The sequence below is a fragment of the Amblyomma mixtum genome, chromosome 4 (assembly GCF_055824585.1).
Source record: "Amblyomma mixtum isolate Tamu chromosome 4, ASM5582458v1, whole genome shotgun sequence".
NCBI lineage: Eukaryota > Metazoa > Arthropoda > Arachnida > Ixodida > Ixodidae > Amblyomma > Amblyomma mixtum.
This window is the reverse complement of record NC_143015.1, coordinates 110,118,737-110,139,052: the sequence shown is the minus strand read 5'-3', so window position 1 is coordinate 110,139,052 and position 20,316 is coordinate 110,118,737. Positions and strand designations below refer to the sequence as shown.

At 48.1% G+C, this 20,316-nt stretch overlaps 1 protein-coding gene across 1 annotated transcript; it reads left to right on the top strand.

The window, feature by feature from the left end:
- The first annotated feature begins 6,467 nt into the window (after positions 1–6,467).
- On the top strand, positions 6,468–19,105 carry LOC149347834 (uncharacterized). Its single transcript, XM_089541643.1, has 5 exons — positions 6,468–6,471; positions 12,281–12,577; positions 15,124–15,349; positions 16,821–16,971; positions 18,748–19,105. The coding sequence occupies exons 1-5, from the start codon at positions 6,468–6,470 to the stop codon at positions 18,859–18,861; spliced, it is 792 nt and encodes a 263-aa protein (XP_089397769.1). The 3' UTR covers positions 18,862–19,105.
- Positions 19,106–20,316: the final 1,211 nt, after the last annotated feature.

Below are 20,316 nucleotides of genomic sequence, written 5' to 3'. Positions count from 1 at the left end.
TGAGCAACGAACAATGAACCGCGTTCATATTTTTCCATCTAGCTGATGCGCCTTTCGATTTCATTAGGAGCGCAATTTCCATAAATGTACCCTCGGCTAACGACACAAATAGGCTGCGATACTTACTTTCAGTTCACTAATTACACGCGTGGTCGTCTCATAATGTTTTCATTATATGGCGAGCAGGTATCGAAAAAAACAATCTTATAGATATGACGCGGCAGTGTCAGTGAGTTCATTCCCATATCGAAGCAGCGACGTTTGCTACACGAAATAAGAATCTGAGGTGGAAAACGTGCGCCGTGACGTCGACGAAGAAGACTTTCCCTGGAGCTCCGGTGAAGTGTCCATGACGCTTTTGCGATGCAGAATTCCCCACCTCAACTTGTACTTATGCAGATGCAGGTTCTCTACGACAAACCTTTGTAACTCTTGCGGAGAAGTCGAAACAATAGACCATTTTCTCCTGTCTTGCCAGCGGTTCGCATTTCAGAAAAAACAGTACCTGGTGGTCCCACTTTGGGGGTTAGGACTCCCTTTGTCTCTACCAGTTCTGCTCTCGTTTGGTGCGAGCGCCACGGGATTCTCGTTAAGCACTATTTGCGGCTACCGTCATGATTACATTATTGCAACTGGTCGCTTACCCTATTAGCTCCATATAAAATTTCACCGCATGTCCAAAAAACGTATTTTATTTTATTTCTGGTATATCTTATTTGTTTAATTTATTCAAAAATCTCAACAATTAATATATTTTCTACTTTCAGTCATTCTACTATTCTACTTAGTGTTTTTTCTCCGCACATATACCTTGTTGGCATTCACCACCGTACCTTGGCCAATCCCCCCGCGTGGGTGCCATGTTTACTGTGCAGAAGAAGAAGCACAAGAAGAGCCCCGGCACAAAAAGATCTTGGCCAATCCCCCGCAGTGGGTACGCGCCATTTTCTAGAGGACAACAACAACAACAAAAAGATTTTTTTAGCCGTTTCCTGCGATTTTTTGTCCCGTCCGCTTTAAAGGAGGTCCGTTTTGTCTGGGTTCCTGGTCATGGAGGCATTAATTCAAACGAGGTGGCTGGTTATTTAGCAAGGTCAGCTCTTGACGGGTCAGTAACGCATCCGGTTCCGAATCTCCGTCTGCCGTCTCCGTCCCGTCTGCTGGCGATCTCCAGGTTTCAGCGGTTCCAACACATATTGTCCCTGGCGCCTGCTCTCCTGTGGTCTCCAGTGTCCCCACGACCCGCGTCGTTTGAACGACCCGTGACATTCTGGTGGAGGTGCGGGGTATCGATCCCCGTAACTCTCTGGACGCCTGGAGGTGGCGTTGCCGACCGAGAATCTGTAAAAGAGCCTCCACGTACGACGTCCCGCTTCCCCTCACCGACCGATGACCTTTCCGCCGATCCTATAGCCGCCTCTGATCGCCCAGTGTACAATAATCTTGACGTGCTTATCGCCGGCCACGCCACGACCGTCCTCGTCGACACCGGCGCCGACTACTCCGTTGTGAGTGGGGAGCTGACCCGCCGCCTTCGCAAGGTACTAACGCAGTGGGATGGCCCACAAATCCGAACCGCCGGAGGCCACCTCGTCACCCCGGTAGGCCGCTGCACTTCTCGCGTTGAGATTAACGGTCTCACGTGCCCCGTTACCTTCGTCGTCTTGCAGCGCTGCTCGAGAGATATTATTCTCGGTATGGATTTTCTGACCGAGTTCGGCGCTGTTATCGACCTCGCTGACTGCCGCCTCACCCTTCAACGACCTTGCCTTGACCCGCCGAGCTCCGAGCCGACGTTCTCCGAGGCGCGCATCTTAGCGGACCACGTGACTTTGCCGCCTGACTCGAGCGTGTTTCTGCTGGTCGAGTCCGCACCGGTTGCCTCTGGCGAAGTTCTTCTTGAGGGTAGTGTGCATCTGCTTCTTGACAGGGGTGTTGGTGTTGCTAGAGGTGTCACGCGTCTTCACTCTGGTTGCACCCAAGTCCTCGTCACGAACTTTCGCAGCGCTCCGCAGCACCTCACCAAGGTCACAGTAATCGGCCTTATCGAGCGCCTCAGCGCCCTGTCGACGCTGCGACCCTGTCTGCGGCTCCTTCCTGTCCGCCCTCTCCCCAACACTCGGTGCCGCCTTTAGGTGTCAGCATTGCACCGCAGCTCTCTGCTCAGGAGAGAGACGAGCTCGTCGCTCTGCTGGGTGAGTTCCACGACTGATTTTCTACGTTACCTGGGGTTCGCCAGACGCCAATAGCCAAGCACAGAATAGTTACCGACGACGCTGTCCATCCTGTTCGTCAGTCACCTTACCGAGTTTCGTTGAAAGAACGTGAAACCATACAACATCAAGTGCGCGAAATGTTGGCTGATGACATTCACCATCTCACAGCCCGTGGGCTGCTCCGGTGGTGCTAGTGAAGAAAAAAGACGGCACCCTTCGCTTCTGTGTTGACTACCGGCGCCTCAACAGAGTCACGAAGAAGGACGTATATCCACTTCCACGCATCGATGACGCTCTTGATCGCCTGCGCCATGCCCGTTACTTTTCGTCCATCGACCTTAAAAGCGGGTGTTGGCAAATAGAAGTGGATGAGCGCGACAGAGAGAAGACTGCTTTCGTCACTCCAGATGGACTTTATGAGTTCAAGGACTCTTTACAGCTCCAACGACCTTCCAGCGCGTTATGGACACCGTGCTCACCGGCCTCAAATGGCAAACATGCCTTGTCTACCTTGATGACGTCGTAATTTTTTCAAGCACGTTTCATGAACATCTGGTTCGCCTAAAAGCCGTCCTTCAAGCTATCAGAAACGCCGGCCTCACCCTGAAGCCTACGAAGTGCCAGTTTGGCTATGACGAACTGAAGTTTCTCGGTCACGTCGTCAGTCACGAGGGCGTCCGTCCTGATCCAGATAAAACAGTGGCCGTCGCTTCCTTCCCGACGCCGTCAGACAAGAACGCCGTGCGGAGATTCCTGGGCCTCTGCGCTTACTACAGACGCTTTGTTCCCAACTTTTCAGATATCGCCGCGCCGCTTACTCGCCTCACGAAAGAGTCCGTCCACTTCCAGTGGTCTGATGAAGAGCAGATTGCATTTGACCATCTGAAACGGCGCCTGCAGGCTTCCCCTGTACAAGGCCATTTTGATCAGGACGCCGCGACTGAGGTCCACACTGACGCTAGTAACACGGGTCTCGGGGCCGTCTTGATCCAGCATCAGAATGGCGCCGAGCGTGTCATCGCATACGCCAGTCGTGTTTTATCGAAGGCAGAAATCAATTACTCGACAACCGAAAAAGAATGCCTCGCAGTAATTTGGGCGATCACAAAGTTCCGACTCTATCTGTACGGACGCCCATTCCAGGTGGTCACAGGCCATCACTCCCTGTGTTGGTTGACCAATCTAAGGGACCCTGCAGGCCGACTTGCGCGGTGGGCTCTCAGACTGCAAGAATTCGACGTTACGATCGTCTACAAATCTGGTCGCCGACACACTGATGCTGACTGCCTGTCCCGCGCTCCCGTCGAATCTGCGCCTACTGATGCGGACGACTTTGACATCTTCCTAGGTACTCTAGGTCCTGTAGATATGGCCGCGCGGCAGCGACTCGACCCCGACCTTCGCGCCGTGATCTCACATTTGGAGGGTCAAGGAGGCGTAGTTCCACGTCCTTTTGTGCGCGTACTGCCTCATTTATGCCTCCGAGACAACATTCTTTATAAGAAGAACTTTGCCGAGAGCCCGAGGTCATGGCTTTTGGTTGTGCCCACTGATCTACGCGACGAAATTACGGAAGCGTCTCATGATGACCCCTCCTCAGGACATTTGGGGTTCAGTCGAACGCTCGCGCGAATACGGTCGAAGTATTATTGGCCACAACTTGACAAGACAGTTCGCCATTACACAAGAACCTGCCGCGAGTGTCAACGGCGCAAGACCCCACCCATGAAGCCTGCGGGACTCCTTCACCCCATCACGCCACCGCTCAGTCCGTTCCAGCAAATTGGTATGGACCTACTCGGACCTTTTCCTCAGTCGCGATCGGGGAACCGCTGGATCGCAGTTGCGACGGACTACCTTACGAGGTATGCCGAATCACGTGCTCTGCCGTCATCAACGGCTTCGGATGTGGCAAAGTTTTTCGTCGAGTCCGTTGTTCTTCGGCACGGTGCCCCAGAGGTCCTTATCACTGATCGTGGTGCCGCGTTTGTGTCCGAACTTCTTTCCCAGATACTGAGCTTAAGCCATACCGCTCACCGCAAAACTACCGCATACCACCCGCAAACAAACGGGCTGACCGAGCGCCTTAACAAGACCTTGGCTGACATGCTCTCAATGTATGTAGACATCGAGCACCGAACCTGGGACGAAGTGTTACCTTACGGCACTTTTGCGTATAACACCGCAGTTCAAGAAACTACCGGATTTTCACCATTTCGCCTGGTGCACGGCAGGGAAGTCACTACCATGCTCGACGCTATGCTGCCCCACCAGCCTGACGTCTACACTCACGCCGATGCTCAACTCGTCGCCCAACATGCGGAAGAAGCCCGACAGCTGGCCCGCCTCGGCATCCAAGCCCGCCAGCAAGTCGATGCTCGGCAATACAACCAAGGCCATCGGGATGTTCAATTCAATCCTGGTGATCGCGTGTGGGTGTGGACTCCAATTCGACGCCGTGGCCTTAGCGAAAAGCTGCTCAAAAGATACTTTGGCCCGTACGAAGTGATTCGCCGTATAGGCGAGTTAAATTACGAAGTGTTGCCGATAGTAACGCGTGCGTCCCGCCGCCCGCCTGCCTCCGAGGTTGTTCACGTCGCTCGCCTCAAACCGTACTGTGACCGCTCGGAGCACGTGGCCTAACTCTTCGCGCCTTACGCGTTTTTCAGCGCTAATTTTGCTTCTCTGCGCATCGGGACGATGCGCCTTTCGGGAGGAGAGCAATGATGATGATGATGATGATGTCCTCGGGCTGAATGGCACATACCCACGGCGGGGGATTGGCCAGAGAGCAATGTCATGTGTGTTATTTTCCACTTAACGTCATCTTCAACGAGCGGGGAGCCGATCGCCGGCAAAGAGGAAGAGGCTCGGTGGGAAATCGCTCGTGAGCCCGGCCGCGACCTCTTGGACTGTCCCTGGCGCCTGCTCTCCTGTGGTCTCCAGTGTCCCCACGACCCGCGTCGTTTGAACGACCCGTGACAATATCAGCCAGGTTACGCGATCCCTTACTAAATACTACTGATTATCAGCACAGCGTATAAATGGAACGTCCGTTCGTGTAAAACCAGGCAGTGTGAGGTATCAATGACGCGACTGCGGTGCAGGATTCCCAGTTTAAATTTATACGTATGCAGATGTGGGTGGTCACCGACAAACCTATGTGACTCAGCGGGGACGTTGAATGTGTGGACCATTTCCTTCTCTACTGTCCAAAGTTCACACTTCAGAGAAAGATTTACCTGGAGGTCCCTCTCTCCAGGTTAGGGCTCCCGTTATCTCTGCCAGTGTTGTTATCGTTCGGTGCGAGCGCCAAAAGATTTGCATTGGGTTCAATTTGTGGGAATCTCTATGATTACATAATTGCAACTGGTAGGTTGATTTGCTAACTGATTTAAAAGTCTTGGAGTTTCCTTTTTTTTTTTACACCAAAATGTTCTTTGTTATTTCACTTCCAATATTCTCCTGTTGTTTTTCATGAATACATTTTTCAAAATTCACGTTTGGCTCCGATATTTTGTCGTAATCCTATGGAAGTTTGCTTATTTATACCACTACATACTTGGTCAGTCCCCCCACGTGGATATGTGCCATTAAAAAGAGGATGAAGAAGAAGAACCATCCCCCTTCTGTCGTTTTTCATGAATACATTTTTCAAAATTCACGTTTGGCTCCGATATTTTGTCGTAATCCTATGGAAGTTTCCTTATTTATACCACTACATACTTGGTCAATCCCCCCACGTGGGTATGGGCCATTAAAAAAGGATGAAGAAGAAGAACCATCCCCCTTCTGTCGTTTTTCATGAATACATTTTTCAAAATTCACGCTTGGCTCCGATATTTTGTCGTAATTTCTTTTTATCCATAATTCCATCTTTAATTCCTCGCAATACGTACCCAAAGTTAATCATTAGCTTGGCCCCAAAAGGTAATCCATTAGCTTGGTACCAATTTGCCTTCTTTGGGCTCTCCTCACTGAACCCTGGCCAATCCCCCGCCGTGGGTATGTGCCATGCCACCAAGGCAACAACAACAACCCTATTAATATCTAGAGGACAACAACAACAACAACAACAATACTCCTTTTTCTCTGAAACTGCTAATCATTCCAACAGTTCACCGCCTGTGTCTTGGCCACTCCCCCGTAGTGGGTATGTGCCATTCTACTTGAGGCCAACCAACCAACCATCACGGCTATACTCCGCCGAGAAGGTTTCAGGACCCCCCAAGAGGCAGTCCATGCACGGAAATGGGTGAGTGTAGGGTCTTTTAGAGTACGGACAATTACGAGTATGGTCCCCTCCGCTACCGGTAGCGATAATAGATTAACTGCTCTTCGCATAACATTTTGGACCGTGGCCGCTTTTGTATTTATTTCTTCCAGAATACCAATAGTTCACGCTTTTTTCTGTGACCCACCGTGCTGTCTACCTGTCGTTAATTGTTGAAGAGATAATTTCTTCTTCCTTACACTTGGAGCTATCCTTACCCTAATTTAAAACCTTTCCTTTAGTTAGTGCTTCGGTCCCGATGGTGCCTTGTTGCAAAGTACTAGTGTTGGGTAATTTCTTCTTAAAGGGCTACTGGTAAGCTGCTGTACTCGACTGGGGAGTTCCTGTCAAATGCATTTCACCTCGTTCATATTCTTAATTTCAGCGCCTAGTTCTGGGTATATGCTGTCACCACCTGGCCCTGATATACTATATTCCGGCTTCCAAAAACCTCAATGTTGGTCGTAATTGTTTGGTTCATTCTCGGTCTGAACATAAATTTCTATTATTATATTTTTTTGACCGCATTGTTTCTAGCGTTTTATGGGCTCAACCATGCTCTTCGATTCATTCTGTGACTTACCACGCAGTTTGTTATGCTCAGTAACTCTAAAATTACCAGAGCATTCCCTGTTGACTTTAATCCTAATTACTTTAATCCTAATTACCTTCAATATTATTCTGACTATTAAATAGTGTGGATGTTAGTTCTGAAGGCCCTGTTGTGCGTTCCGAGCCGTTAGTACTGCAGGACAAATTTTGCAAGAAAATCTGAATGCAGCAATAATTTTTTAACTGACTTGAAAAACGCAATGAACCTAATGATATTTTTGCTGAAATTTCAGATAAGGGTGGTAAGTAAAACTGTTTTCTTTTGTTTGAATCGAAATTTTAAGTTGCAACGGTGAAATATTACCACACGTCAGGCCAAAGCATTCGATGAGAGATCGCACAACTGCCTCCTGATTGAGGACGCGCCCGCATTGTTGTAGGTGTGGTGATCGACCTAAAGGGCTTCCTAACACCGATTGCCGATTTGATGTGCACCAATATACCCCTGGAATCTTTGTCGGCTTGTGCGCGGTAAAATGCTTGGAAATGGGTCCGCGACGCCTTGTTCGGTAAACATAAATGGTTTGGTTTGGTTTATGGGGTTTAACGTCCCAAAGCGACTAAGGCTATGAGAGACGCCGTAGTGGAGGGCTCCGGAAATTTCGACCACCCGGGGTTCTTTAACGTGCACTGACATCGCACAGTACACGGGCCTCTAGAATTTCTCCTCGAAAGAAATTCTAGCCGCCGCGGCCGGGATCGAACCCGCGTCTTTAAACATAAATGCTCGTGCCATGTAGCTGGTTTCCGATCGCTTGCCTCGCGCCGTGAGACTATCGTACACTACCGTATCTTATGCACCACTGGGTAACGGTTTGCAGAAAGCACTAAAAATATCGCTTCCGAAGAATATGATTACTTTTATCTTTGGCGGTAGTTAATTTTTCGTGAAGCATAGAACAATTCAGGAGAGCAAGCTGCCGGGCTAGTCGGTGGTGCATGTTAAATAGAATTCAGCGCAAAAAAACGGACAAGGGACGAAGTAAAAGACACAGAGACGTTCACGAGCGCTAACTGCCAACTGCTTATTCATGCTGAAGTAGAGGGGATATATAGGAAGGGAATGGTGAACATGCGCGTAAAGAGGTACAGATAATGCACATCCGTCAAGCAAAGAAGTTAATCAAAAACGAATCTAAAAAGCACATTCAGCTGAGTATATGAGTACAGACGTGTCACTGACACAACGTTCGGACAGCTTTCTGATATAATAAGATTCTAAAACGAGCCTTGCCGCTCTTGCCAAGAATCGTGGTCTTCTCTAATCCCGCCCTACATTTACACGAAGCAAGGTGCCGCATAAGATTCACTTCAGTGTCGTTATTTTCAATGTTTTTTGAATGCTCCCGTAGCCGGTCAATAATAAAGTGGCCACTTTGGCCAACGTATCAAGCCCTAGTGGTGTACTGCATCCCCCTCTCATGTGAGGGATTCCCTTCCCTTCCTATTCCATTCCTATTCCCTTCCTATATATCCCCTCTACTTCAGCATGAATAAAGAGTTGGTAGTTAGCGCTCGTGAACGTCTCTGTGTCCCTTACTTTGTCCCTTGTCCGTTTTTTTTGCGCTGAATTCTATTTAACATAGAACAATGTTGATGTCAACACGGGAAAAATGATCGTTCGCATATTTCAGATGCACACCAATGTGAGCAAGACTCACATGAGAGAGAGAGAGAGAGAAAAGGACGGAAAGGCAGGGAACTCACATGAGGAAGATGGTAAGTCAGCCCGCCCTCAGAGCATTTTCGTGTTATATTTACTCTTTGGTTTCTGTTAGAAATCACACTGGCATTCCAGAGAGTGCTTGGAAACAAAGAGTAAAAGAAGCAATTCACGAACTGGACGACATAGATTGGGAAACACCGATAAGGGCCGAACACTCGACACTCCTACACACGATTCAGACGATAAGGCAACACTCGTGCACCGCACACCATGTGTTTGGGAGCCACCGGAAGCATTGCACACGTCACTAAGTCCACTGCGCAGCTTCCGGTAGTCGTGTGTGACGTCATGGCACTTTACGAAGCAAGTGACAACAGCGCGGGATCGCCACCGGTGTGGCGAAACTTGCTCCTGCGATGCTTCACGTGCATGTTCATGGACCTCTCAGGCCATAACAAACCGAAGTCACACATGAAGTCACGTGGTGTCGATGTGCACGTGGCTACACTTAATTACTTTAATTAATGTCTCCATTTCCCACAATCTCCATTTCATTTCATAGCTCAACACTTATCCCACACACACTTCTCTCTGATTAAATTTCTTCCTCTTAATTACTCAGATTAGTACCCCACTAATAACGTCGACTCTAATCCACTACACATAATAATTAGCACATCACTAAACCACACGTTCGGTGGCACACGCACTAGCTGCTAATTCACTTTCATCCTACTAATTATTTTTTAGTGCTTCACTAATTATCGCGTCTAGAGCGCACTGCAATAATCAGTACTACACTAAGCTTAAACTAACCAAACGATACCCCTAACACCGCTCTTCTACGCCAGCAAAATTAGCCCGCCAGCCTGGCCTTGTTGTAGCACTGTTTCCCGGCACAGGGGCGGACGCAGAGCTTCGCATCACAACACATGTCAACGGGATAACGCCGGGTTTCCTGTGGAACGAGAGGCTTAAAGCTATTACATCGCTTTAAAACGAAGTCAATGCTATGTGTAATGGTCTTTGAGGAAAAACTTTGGCTGTGAAACGTTCTCAGTTTCTAGATTAGCGTCTTAAAGTTTGAGAAAATTCAGCGATAGGCGACAAACCTAAAAGCGTAGCGTTTTTTTTTTCTGTATTCGAACGATTGCTTAATTTACTTTTTCATTACAGCGTCATTCATGGTCCAGTAAGTAGGAAAATGATGTTTTTTAAAGCGAAAACTTTACTACTTGCACTTTCAGCCTTTGCCGTGGCGCGGCGGTGCCACCACCACCGGCGCATAACGCCTGCGCTCTCCGCTAGGAGCGCAACAGGTGCTTTGTGACGTCACGCCGAAGAGAAGGGCGACCGACTTGCGCCGTCGCAAGCCGCGACGGTGCCACCACGGCGTGGCCTCCGCGATCGAAGCGCGCTTTTGAGCAACGGCGCGCGCCGCCGCCGGAGCAGATCGCGGCGGCCACGACCACGGGCGCCTAACTCCTGCGCTCTCCGCTAGGAGCGCGATTGTGGCGTTACGCTGAAGAGATTTAGGCTCGACTCACGTCGCTAGAAAGCAGTAGCTGTGCCAATCACCAACGGCTTAACATTGCTTCGCGGCCATGCCGCCTACCACTAGGGAGGCTCGTCGTAATGAGCGTAAAAGAGAGCGGCGAGCTACAGAGACCGAGGAAGAGCGCGAAACAAGACTCGCTAAGCGACGTGCCCAGTATGCGACTCGGCGAGAACGTGCGAGCTACATAGATTAGCCAAGTGATCACCACAGCAGCACCAAGGTATACAACAAGTTTCACACAAGCACCACAACAGCACGACTATCATGTGAGCGAGGGCGTAGCCATGGGTATTGCTTTCGCGATTTCCCGGCTTAACCAAATTCAGCCACCGCCATTTATTTCTAAACACTGTTAGAAGCGCAGTTTTTTTTTGTGCTCTCTCGTTCCGACCCGTGCCATTGGTTTCTTTTTCCTCGGTGGCAATAAATGTCGGAACAAATCACGCGCTATTTCGTAGAAATGTCAGGAAATGTAATGTCATCACCTGGACAAAGTTGTTGCGTATGATTTCAAGCCAGAATTTTCGAAACAGTTCTTGTCAGCTCAGCGGTCTTCGGCTGCATTTGTGAGAGCATATTCCACTGTTTTTTTTTTCGGAATGTAGGTCGCTTCAACCATTCCATTCGCAGGGACGGCTGGTTAGTCTGGTGGTGCTGGATGGCCGGCTGCGTCTTTGTCGTTTTGGGCTTGCTTATCTCCCTGATGCTTGTCATCGGTCTACTGTGGCTGGGTGAGATAGCCGTCCGCTGCCTTCATTTCTCACGCCTACAGTGTATTATTCAAAAGGCAACTCAGGCATACCATCTCTTCCGATGCCGTTTTTTTAGCTTGATGAGAATAAAGAGGAAAAGTTGCAAATTTACATTTAGTCATTTTTTAAATGGCGAGTAATGTTTAACGCCTTTGAACATCCCGCCCCGCCGCGGTGGCTCAGTGGTTACGGCGCTCGGCCGCTGACCCGAAAGACTCGGGTTCGATCCCGGCCGCGGCGGGCGAATTTCGATGAAGGGGAAATTCTAGAGGCCCGTGCACTGTGCGATGTCAGTGCACGTTAAAGGACTTCCATTGGTTGACACTTCTGGAGCCCTTCACTACGGCGTCCTTCATAGCCTGAGTTGCTTTGGGAAGTTAAACCCCAATACATACACATACACACACATTCTTTATTTCTCTAAAAGAGAAAAAGGCCCCTAGGCAAAAAGCTACTTCAGAGTAGCTTGACTAGGCCCGGGGCCTATTACAAGGCAGCAGGGCATACAGAATTCGGACATAATAAAGCACAGGGTCAATTTGGCTAAGCACTGCAATTTCGAACGAAAAAGAGATGAAACATGTAAGGGTTTTTTTACGAATTAAATCAAATTGAACATGACACAATATAACAGGAAAGAAGAACAATAAATGAAATCATAATCAGACATCTAGAATACAACACTACTAAATAGTTCTAGGAAACAGACATGAGTAAAAAATAAGATGTTCACTATGAGATAATAGAAATAGGGAGGTAGAATTTTCTGTTTGTGAGGAGACACAGCGAGGATGTACAAGCATGTACACAAAACAATAGTTAAGAGAAAAAAAACTGTCAGCATCCATACGACTGAGAAAAGTTTTCATAAAAACACTTCTTTTACAGCCGGCATTGCCACACCACCATTCATTTGCATTAAATGTGTTAGGAACTAGGAATTGCATCATTTGCCTCCCATAGTTTGTGCGAACCTAAACCCAATACACCTTTGAACTTCCCTGTTAACGTGCCTCTGTATACCTTTGTGAATGCACAGCAAAGTATTAACAAGTGATTAAAATCGGTAGCTTTCAAGGACATGACCATCCTCTTCGAAACTCTGGCTTTGATGATATTGCGATGGAGTTCCGATTGCCATGTTATCAGCGTTTCAATGTTCTCGCTTTGAAGTGCCCGCTTTTATTGAATATTTGTCCTTAGACGAGGAAGAAATTCTGAAGACTACTCTTGAAGCTACATACAAACCCGGAGCCGCACCACCGCCGCCCTTTACACCGGGTGCTGAGACCGCAGTCACTGTTACCACTGCCACCTCGGTATTAACCACTACGACTGCGGCGACAACAACACCTCTCGAGACAATCCCGATCACCTCGACAACCACCACCACTATTGTAACGACAACTACGAGCACCACCACAACGACGACCACTAAGAGCACGTCCACAAACACCACGAAGAGCACGTCCACAACCACTACCACAGAGCCTCCGAAGAGTGAGTTCTTGCAGAGCTTGAATATGTAAATTATAGTGCATCTACCCATCCCGATCATTACCCCCAAATTTTTGAGCCAATGCTTCTCATTCTTTTATTCCGTTCTGAAATTGTTTTATTCCGTTTTTTTTTTCGTTTTGAAATAGACCGGATGTATTTTCTTGGTGAAACGTGCTGTGCGTAACTCATATGAGTGTCGTCGAAACACTGGCGCTCTCTCAGTACAGTGTGCCATCCTTAAAGTGACCAGTAACAAAGAAAAGTCGTGAAGAATACACGTAAATGAGTGCTTTGAATTATTCAGCACTTTGGAATGAATCCTGGCTAAGCAATGACCGGCTTGAAACATGGGATGATAGGATTAGCAATTCTCTCAGTGCGCACAGAGAAACAAATGCTCTTAAAATGAGATTCCAATAGACGATGCTGTAAAAAGTTTAGAATTTGCTTAATATTTTTCACGGCCTCATGCAGTTTTAGAGTTTACGTGAAGTTAACCAAAAAAAGATCACAATTAAATGCCGTCCGGCAGTTGTACGCTTCTGCATACTACTCACAGGCTACCAAACGATAGTATACGAAGTTGTCTTTTTTTGATGGTCTAGTTTATGGTTATTAGGATTCAACCAGGGTATGCCAAAGATGCGCCCCGCTATAACAGAGTATCTGTGGAATTATATTGTTGACAACGAAGTTTCTGGTTCTGTAGCGGCCCGAGGTCAGCTTGTTTCAATGGTCTCAAGTGCCCAACCGCCTTACGGATTCTAAGGTTGTGAACATAGATGTAGTGGATGCTTTCGTATTCTGACTGCCCTTTCCCGAGTCCGCTTGCTCTTTTTTTGCCTTAGCGAACACCGAATTTCAGTGACTTCTCTTCCTCAACGACCCCTCTTCCTTCTTACCACACCGATGACAGCCTCTCCCTTTGCCATTGCCACTGGTCACCGCGTCCTTTGACGAAGAGCACCGAAACGCTGGCTTCTCGGGACTCGCAAAACAGTTGGCAAAGGTCGCTTAAGCGGCATTCAAAAGCAGCAAATAGCTGAAGCAAGAATGTGCTAACGAATGCTGTTTTATTGATGCCTACATGCTTGCTTATCAATCCGCTTGGTTAAGTTTTCGCGGCAAACGCGTCGGCTCGTCCTACTGCACGTGCAATTCATTCGGTTGGATGCTGAGACGCTTGGGTAGCAGTATTATAAGTAGTGCCTGGCATCCTGTGATGGGGCTTCCTGTTGCTGATAGTCGGCTGCCATGGAGTGAAAGTGAGAGTTAAGCGAGTGCCAATTTTCTTTCGTCTGCGTTGCACTTCCTTGCGGGGTGTCCACAATGGGTGAAGGATATTCCAATGTCGCTTCATGAGACACAGTATTCAGTCCCTTTGTGGCACAGTGCTAAACATGGGTCAGCCTTGAAATAAAGGTCGAACTGCACCTACTGAGCCCTGCATAGCATAGAATTATAATAGCCGCCTTTCATTTTTTTACCGAGGGTTTTGAGTTTGCGAAGTGGGATTAAACAAAATGAGCATTTCACATCTGCCTCGAAATTTCCCGGATATTTTTGCTATGAATTCTTGCAGTTTAAAGCTTTTCGCTTCAGAAATTTACAGGCGTTACACGCAATACAATTCACGATAACATGAAGATAGCGCGAACACTTCTTACACCTTTTCTTTTGTCATCAGTGTTCTGCCAGTTTTGTACCCGCTCTGCCGCCATCTTGGCTTCACTTTGCCTTCAATCCGAGTTCACGATGCGTCGTTCTGCGCTGGCAGCAGGAACAGGAGCGGAATGTGAAACATCTGCATTGGATTTTCGCCAGAATGCATTTTCTTGTCCAAGTCACTCAGCGTACCTTCGCCGTTGCGTTAGAATCCTCTAGTTCTCTTCCTCTGATGTTCAGCCAAAACCAGCTGTTGCTATGCATTCGTTCCCAGCGCGGACTTGCTAGTATTCCGTGGTCTAAAATAATCATTTTTTTCTCCCATATTACGGTGCCTTTTTGCGTAAACTGCTTCTCCTCAAGTTCACCACTTCTTGCTCTTGTGGCTCGTTTGTTTTCCTTCCCTGGCTTAGTTTCTACGTCTTGGAATATGTAACCAGCGATGGAGTAATATATGAAAGTATCAGACACACCTCCCACGATGGCAGACATTTTACTTAAGGTTTTCAAATGCAGTCGGGTGGCGCTTAGGAAGTGGTACATGTGTAAGCGATATCTGCAATGTGCCGTGATTAATAAGTTTCTTATAGTATGGTGCAAGTGCTGTCTTAATCCCAGAAGGCTGCGTTGCACATACCTCTCTTCTACGCTGTGCTCTATAAGCCTTCACGACACTGAGGCACACGTGATTCAAAAGATTGCTATTGGAATCAGTTAATTAGAAAGTATCCAATTATTACCAAGAGAACGCGTTTTATCATTTCCCCTTGGTTCCTGTTCTGTATGTTTGATGTTGCGGCCTTAACCGCAGTGCATTAACGATATGAGCCATTTCATGTATGCTTCTAAACATTTGCATGCCGCCTTTCCTGTCTCCGCAGGCTCCCCTCCCACACCTCCCTACACCCTGCTCTGCACAGTCTCCAACGTGTTCGGTAGCACAAGTGTGGTCCCAACGGATGGCCTATGTGACCTGCTCTGCTTCGATTCCCTGTCCCGCGATGGCCAGAACAAGCTGGGTCAAAGATACAGCGCCGGGCTGAGGCATTTCATGGGATTGTCGACCGTGCTGACAGCCACTGGCATCGGCGTATCCTTCGACAAAGAGTGAGTATAAGGCGCACGCCTAGTCACTCGCTATTGGCATCATCTTTGTGTGGCGTATACTCGCGTATGGGTCTATCCCGATTTTTAAACTCGCACTCGCCGCAACACGTGGTTGAAACTTATACGAATCCAAGCCAGGCTGAAGCCAAAACCTGATTACAAACTTAGAAAAAGAAGAAGGAACGGTTTAAATGAAGTCTTTGAAAAAGATATTCATTTTCGCTGCCTTGGGGCCATCAGACACAACGGTAGTTGCAGCCTCTCTTACCTCGCAAGAATTCCCGCGCATCTTTTTGTAGGCTACCTGCGCTAAAGAGTCTCTGATAAAACCGATACCAGATTGTAACGGAGCCTTGTGCGCCGTCACTGAGTGTGCAGCGGAGTTCGGAGGCCTCGTTTTGAAACCAAAAATTCTCTCACTCTTTCAATGGTACAGCTGGTCATGCATTCCAAACATGGGCGAAAATTCTAGGCAGCCTGCAAATGGGGTGTAGTCTTGCGCCCAGAGGAACAAGAAAATTGATCTAGAGGACGCCATTTTCAGCTCGCTGAAAAGAGCGCCAGACTGGGAACAGCAGTGGGAAAACCTCACGGAGATGCGCTTCTCCCGGTGTCGCCGTAGATACGGTAGAAATGAGGCGCCGGTCACCTTGGGTGCGCGTTGGCGGCCAGCAGCTTCAGTATTTCAACATTTCTTTCCTTTTCCAATTTAAGAAGGAAAGGATCGCCTATACGACATATTGACCAATAAGCGCACCGGAATGTGGTTCGTGTTTCGCTTTCGGGCTCACATATATAGCTTCAATGTCTTCGCGGCCGTTTTAATGTGAATACTCAAGTGGACATTGTTTTCGGTAACAGTAACGCCCCACGTTCCACACCGCTTTGCACCTCTATATTCTTCGTTAGGATATGTCGAGTAGAGTTTCGCACATAAAATGTAATTGTATAGGTTCGGGTTTCATGGATGTCCTCAAAAATGTATTAGAATTCACGCATTATAAGTGTTCCGTGTACTAGGTACATGTCCGTCTTTCTCTGAATTGGTTGGTAATGAATTGATGTGCGCAGTCTTCAACCGTTTATTAAAAAATGGGAGTAATTTGTCAGGCGTAACATCAGCTGGGATGCAGTGCAACAAGCACGGTTCTATGACATTGTAGTACCTGGTCCTCCTAGCCTGGTAAGATGAAAAGAAAGACTACAGCCATAAACGACAAAGACTGAGGCAAGTTGCATGGAGCTTATGCCACGGCAACAGGCTCGATTCAGGAAAAAAAAAAACTGAAGGAAGTGTTTACTACATTCCAATCAGGGCTAAAACATGGATTTTCGCTAAATAGAAGACGACGATCAGCGGGAACGTTTCAAGCCTCTTCCATCTCTTGAAATTCGTCCTTGGCATTGTAAGCACCATCTGGGTACTCTCCCTTACCACCTTGCTATAGATGCCGTTTAACCTTATTTTCAGTTCTCCCGAAATTGATGCGAAAGCCTACAGCCAGTCCTTCGAGCACGCCCTGGTCGACCTCTGGAACCGTGGTGTTTCTCATTACAAAATCGTCGACATTTACGGGAACACCGAAGAGAGCAGGATCATTGCGTGCCTCAAATTTCTTCAGGTAAGGAATTGCGCGCGGATGTGTGAAATCGCGTAATGATTTTTTTTTTTTTTACCGCGAGCGCGAGGAGTGCCTGTCGGCACGGTTGATTATAGGTTTCCCTGCAAGTCGTACGAAAGACAAGATTTTAGAAGTAGCAGGCATGTGAAGCCATGTGAAACGTCATAGCGGCGAATACCGGTGGCAATAGAGTAAATTTTTTCCACTGCCATTGCCCGTTGTCTCCACTGTTCTGCCTGTTCTGCCTGTTGTTCTGTTTCTTTCACATTTCTCACCGATTACCAATCCACAATACTATTACCGCTCACAGTCACCGATGACAATTGCAGTCACCGATCACTTAATCGATAACCAATCACCAAACACAATTATCAATTACCGCTGACCAGTTAATGTCTAGGTTACAATGCAGTACATACTACGCCACTACATACGCATGCACATACACCATTTGTTATAGTAAAATGAAGCACCATAACACCTCCTTTTCATTATGCCAGTTTGTGACGCCTAACTGGCATATTTATATATGTTCTGTTAGTTTTTTATTTCGTACACATCAGTAGAGAACTCAAACACACGCTGCTAAGTCACAGAGACCACAACGCATTCACTAGGTGCCTTTTTCATACGCTCTAACCAACGACCCTTCGTGGCCTATGGGTTGCGTACCCGCCTGGCGCGCAGAGGTCTTCGCTTCGAGCACCACTGCCGGCTGGTTTCTTTCTTTCATTTCAAGCTTCTATGATTTTCGCGAATGAAGCTGGAAGACTGCCGACGCCGGGTTCTCAGCAGAACATGCTTCTTACGCTATCGCGGAGGAAGCTGTTCTCCACGCTTGTTGCTTTTCGCATGTGTGGGCCGATTCTCGATGAAGGTAAACTGCAAGGCGCGCGTATGATGTCCGATTGCAGTGAACTCCTGTAGAAAAATACGACAGAGCTGGTCCGAAACTACAAGAGAAAGTTTTGTCGTCCTGTAGTTACGACAAATTTTACGGTACTATTGCGAAGTAGTTTGTTGTTGCGACAGTACTGACTCTGTCGTTACGAGCTACTCAGTCGTTACAGCAGGAGTCTGCTGAGTCGTCACGACAGGGGACTGCTCAATACTACAGAAAAATCTGTTTTTTCGATAAAAAAGTCAAAACGGAAAACTCTCAAGTGGCAGAAAGTCTTAGCCCTCCACTATGCATGGTATCATTCATATTCAGTGTGCCGCCTTGAGGTGCTACACCTGCTATACATCAAACATACCATCGCCAACCGTTACTTTTCAATCCTCCGACAAGTTATCAGGCATGCGACACAGCTAGCGAAGCGAGTAGAGGCGAGCGCTACGACGAGGCAAGCGGTGTGACGTCATACCAAACGATGGCGGCGGCTCCGCGGCGAGGCGCGGGGTTTGACGTCATGCCAGATGGCGCCGCGAACGCGCGTCGTCTGCCAGATGCTGCGGTTGCTACGCAACGGCTCAAGGTCGGTCTGTGTGCTTCCTCGGTGCACCGCCAATGTAGCTTTCCCTACAAAATTCGTGATGAGAGATAAGGCGAAACCGATAGCTGAACATTGCTGCAAGAACATTAAACAGTCGCATTTCAGCTCGCCTAAATTCCTTGTTAAGAGATGCGATAATCCAACATTGATGACTTCAACGCAGATGCTGGCGCCATATAATGAGGAATAAATTTAGCATTTCGCTTTTTTTCTCTCTATTACACAAATCATAAAAAGCTTTATGAACACCTATATAAAAACAGCATTTCTCCTACCGCAGAAAATATACTCTATAATGCGGACCAAGGAAACGGCTCAGCGGCCATGTTACACTGTTATCGGCGTCAGGTTTGAAAAGCCAGGTAATCATGAGGCCATCCTACTCACCAAGTAAGTGTTTTTTCTCTGATGTCTTTGTTTCAGCATGCAGCTGAATTTTACATCGTCTATGAGAGCATGTGCATTTTGAGCGGCCATGAATATTTCTCGTTGCTAGGAATGGTACAATTACAGGTTCACCATACATTTCATTCACAGTGAGGAATGAAATATGTTGGTGCGTTCAATATTAGTGAAGGCGGGCAAAAAGTTGGGAGTAAGTGTTGGTTTAGATTCATAATGGATACCAAAGCACAAAAAGAAGAGCACGCGAGACCGCCGCGGTGGCTCAGAGGTTAAGGCGCTCATCTAACAAGGTTGAGTACCCGGGTTCGAACCCAACCGCGGCCGCCGCGCTTCGATGGAGGCGGAACGTAAAAGGCGCCCGTGTGCTGTGCGATGTAAGTGCACGTTGAAGATCGCCATATCTTCCTTCATAGTCATAGTATTCCGTCAACGCAAGAATCAGGACACCATCGACGTCCGCGTTGAAACCTCACCGATCAGGGAAGTTCAAACCCTCAAGATACTGTGTCCGTACATAAATAACAACGGCAACAACATCTTCACCCTCCAGAAACTACGGCTCGGGAGTGAGCAAGTCGCCAGGGTGATAGCCAGAATAACGACGCGGAAATCAGGGATGCAAGAAGAAGATACTCTGCGACTGGTGCAGGCTTTCTTCGTAAGCCGCGTCGTCTACGGAGCGCCCTACCCCCTCCTGAAGAAGTGTGACATTAAAAGGCTCGATGTCATAATCAGAACAGCCTAAAAGAATGCACTGGGCCCCTCTCTTGCGACACTGACGGACCGGCTCTTGCGACTGGGTGGGCACAACACGATAGACGAGCTGATAGAGGCACACCTCACGGCGCAGGTGGTACGGCTCTCCACTACTCGGACTGGCCGACAAGTCCTGAGTGATTTAAACGTGAACTGCCTCCCACAGCTAGGCACCAAAACCGACATCCGAGCCTCATGGAGAAGACAATTGAAGGCAGCTCCACTACCCAATAATATGCACCCCGATTTTCACCAGTCAAGACGACAAGCACGAGCCGAAGCCATGAAAAGGTACTACGGCTGGAGGGAGGGAGTGTTCTTTGTCGATGCTACGGGTCCAGAGCAGGAAATGACGGCCGTCACGGCAGTGAACCGAAAAAAAAAAACAATGGACGGACTAGTACTGGCTAGCCAGGACATACTGGCTGCGGAAGAAGTGGCGACTGCTCTAGCTGCAACACACACTAGCTCAATATACATTCTTAGAGATTCACAGAGAGGATATCGCAATTACCTAAGGGGCAGGGTCGCTCCGCTAGCATCTAAAATCCTGCAAGATAGCTACACCAGTGGCTACCAACCCACACAAAAAGACTTAATATGGGTGCCAGTTCATCAGGGCATCCCAGGGAACGTGAGCGCACATGCCTCAGCCCGAGCACTTCTCCCCCGGGCACCCAGTACGGAT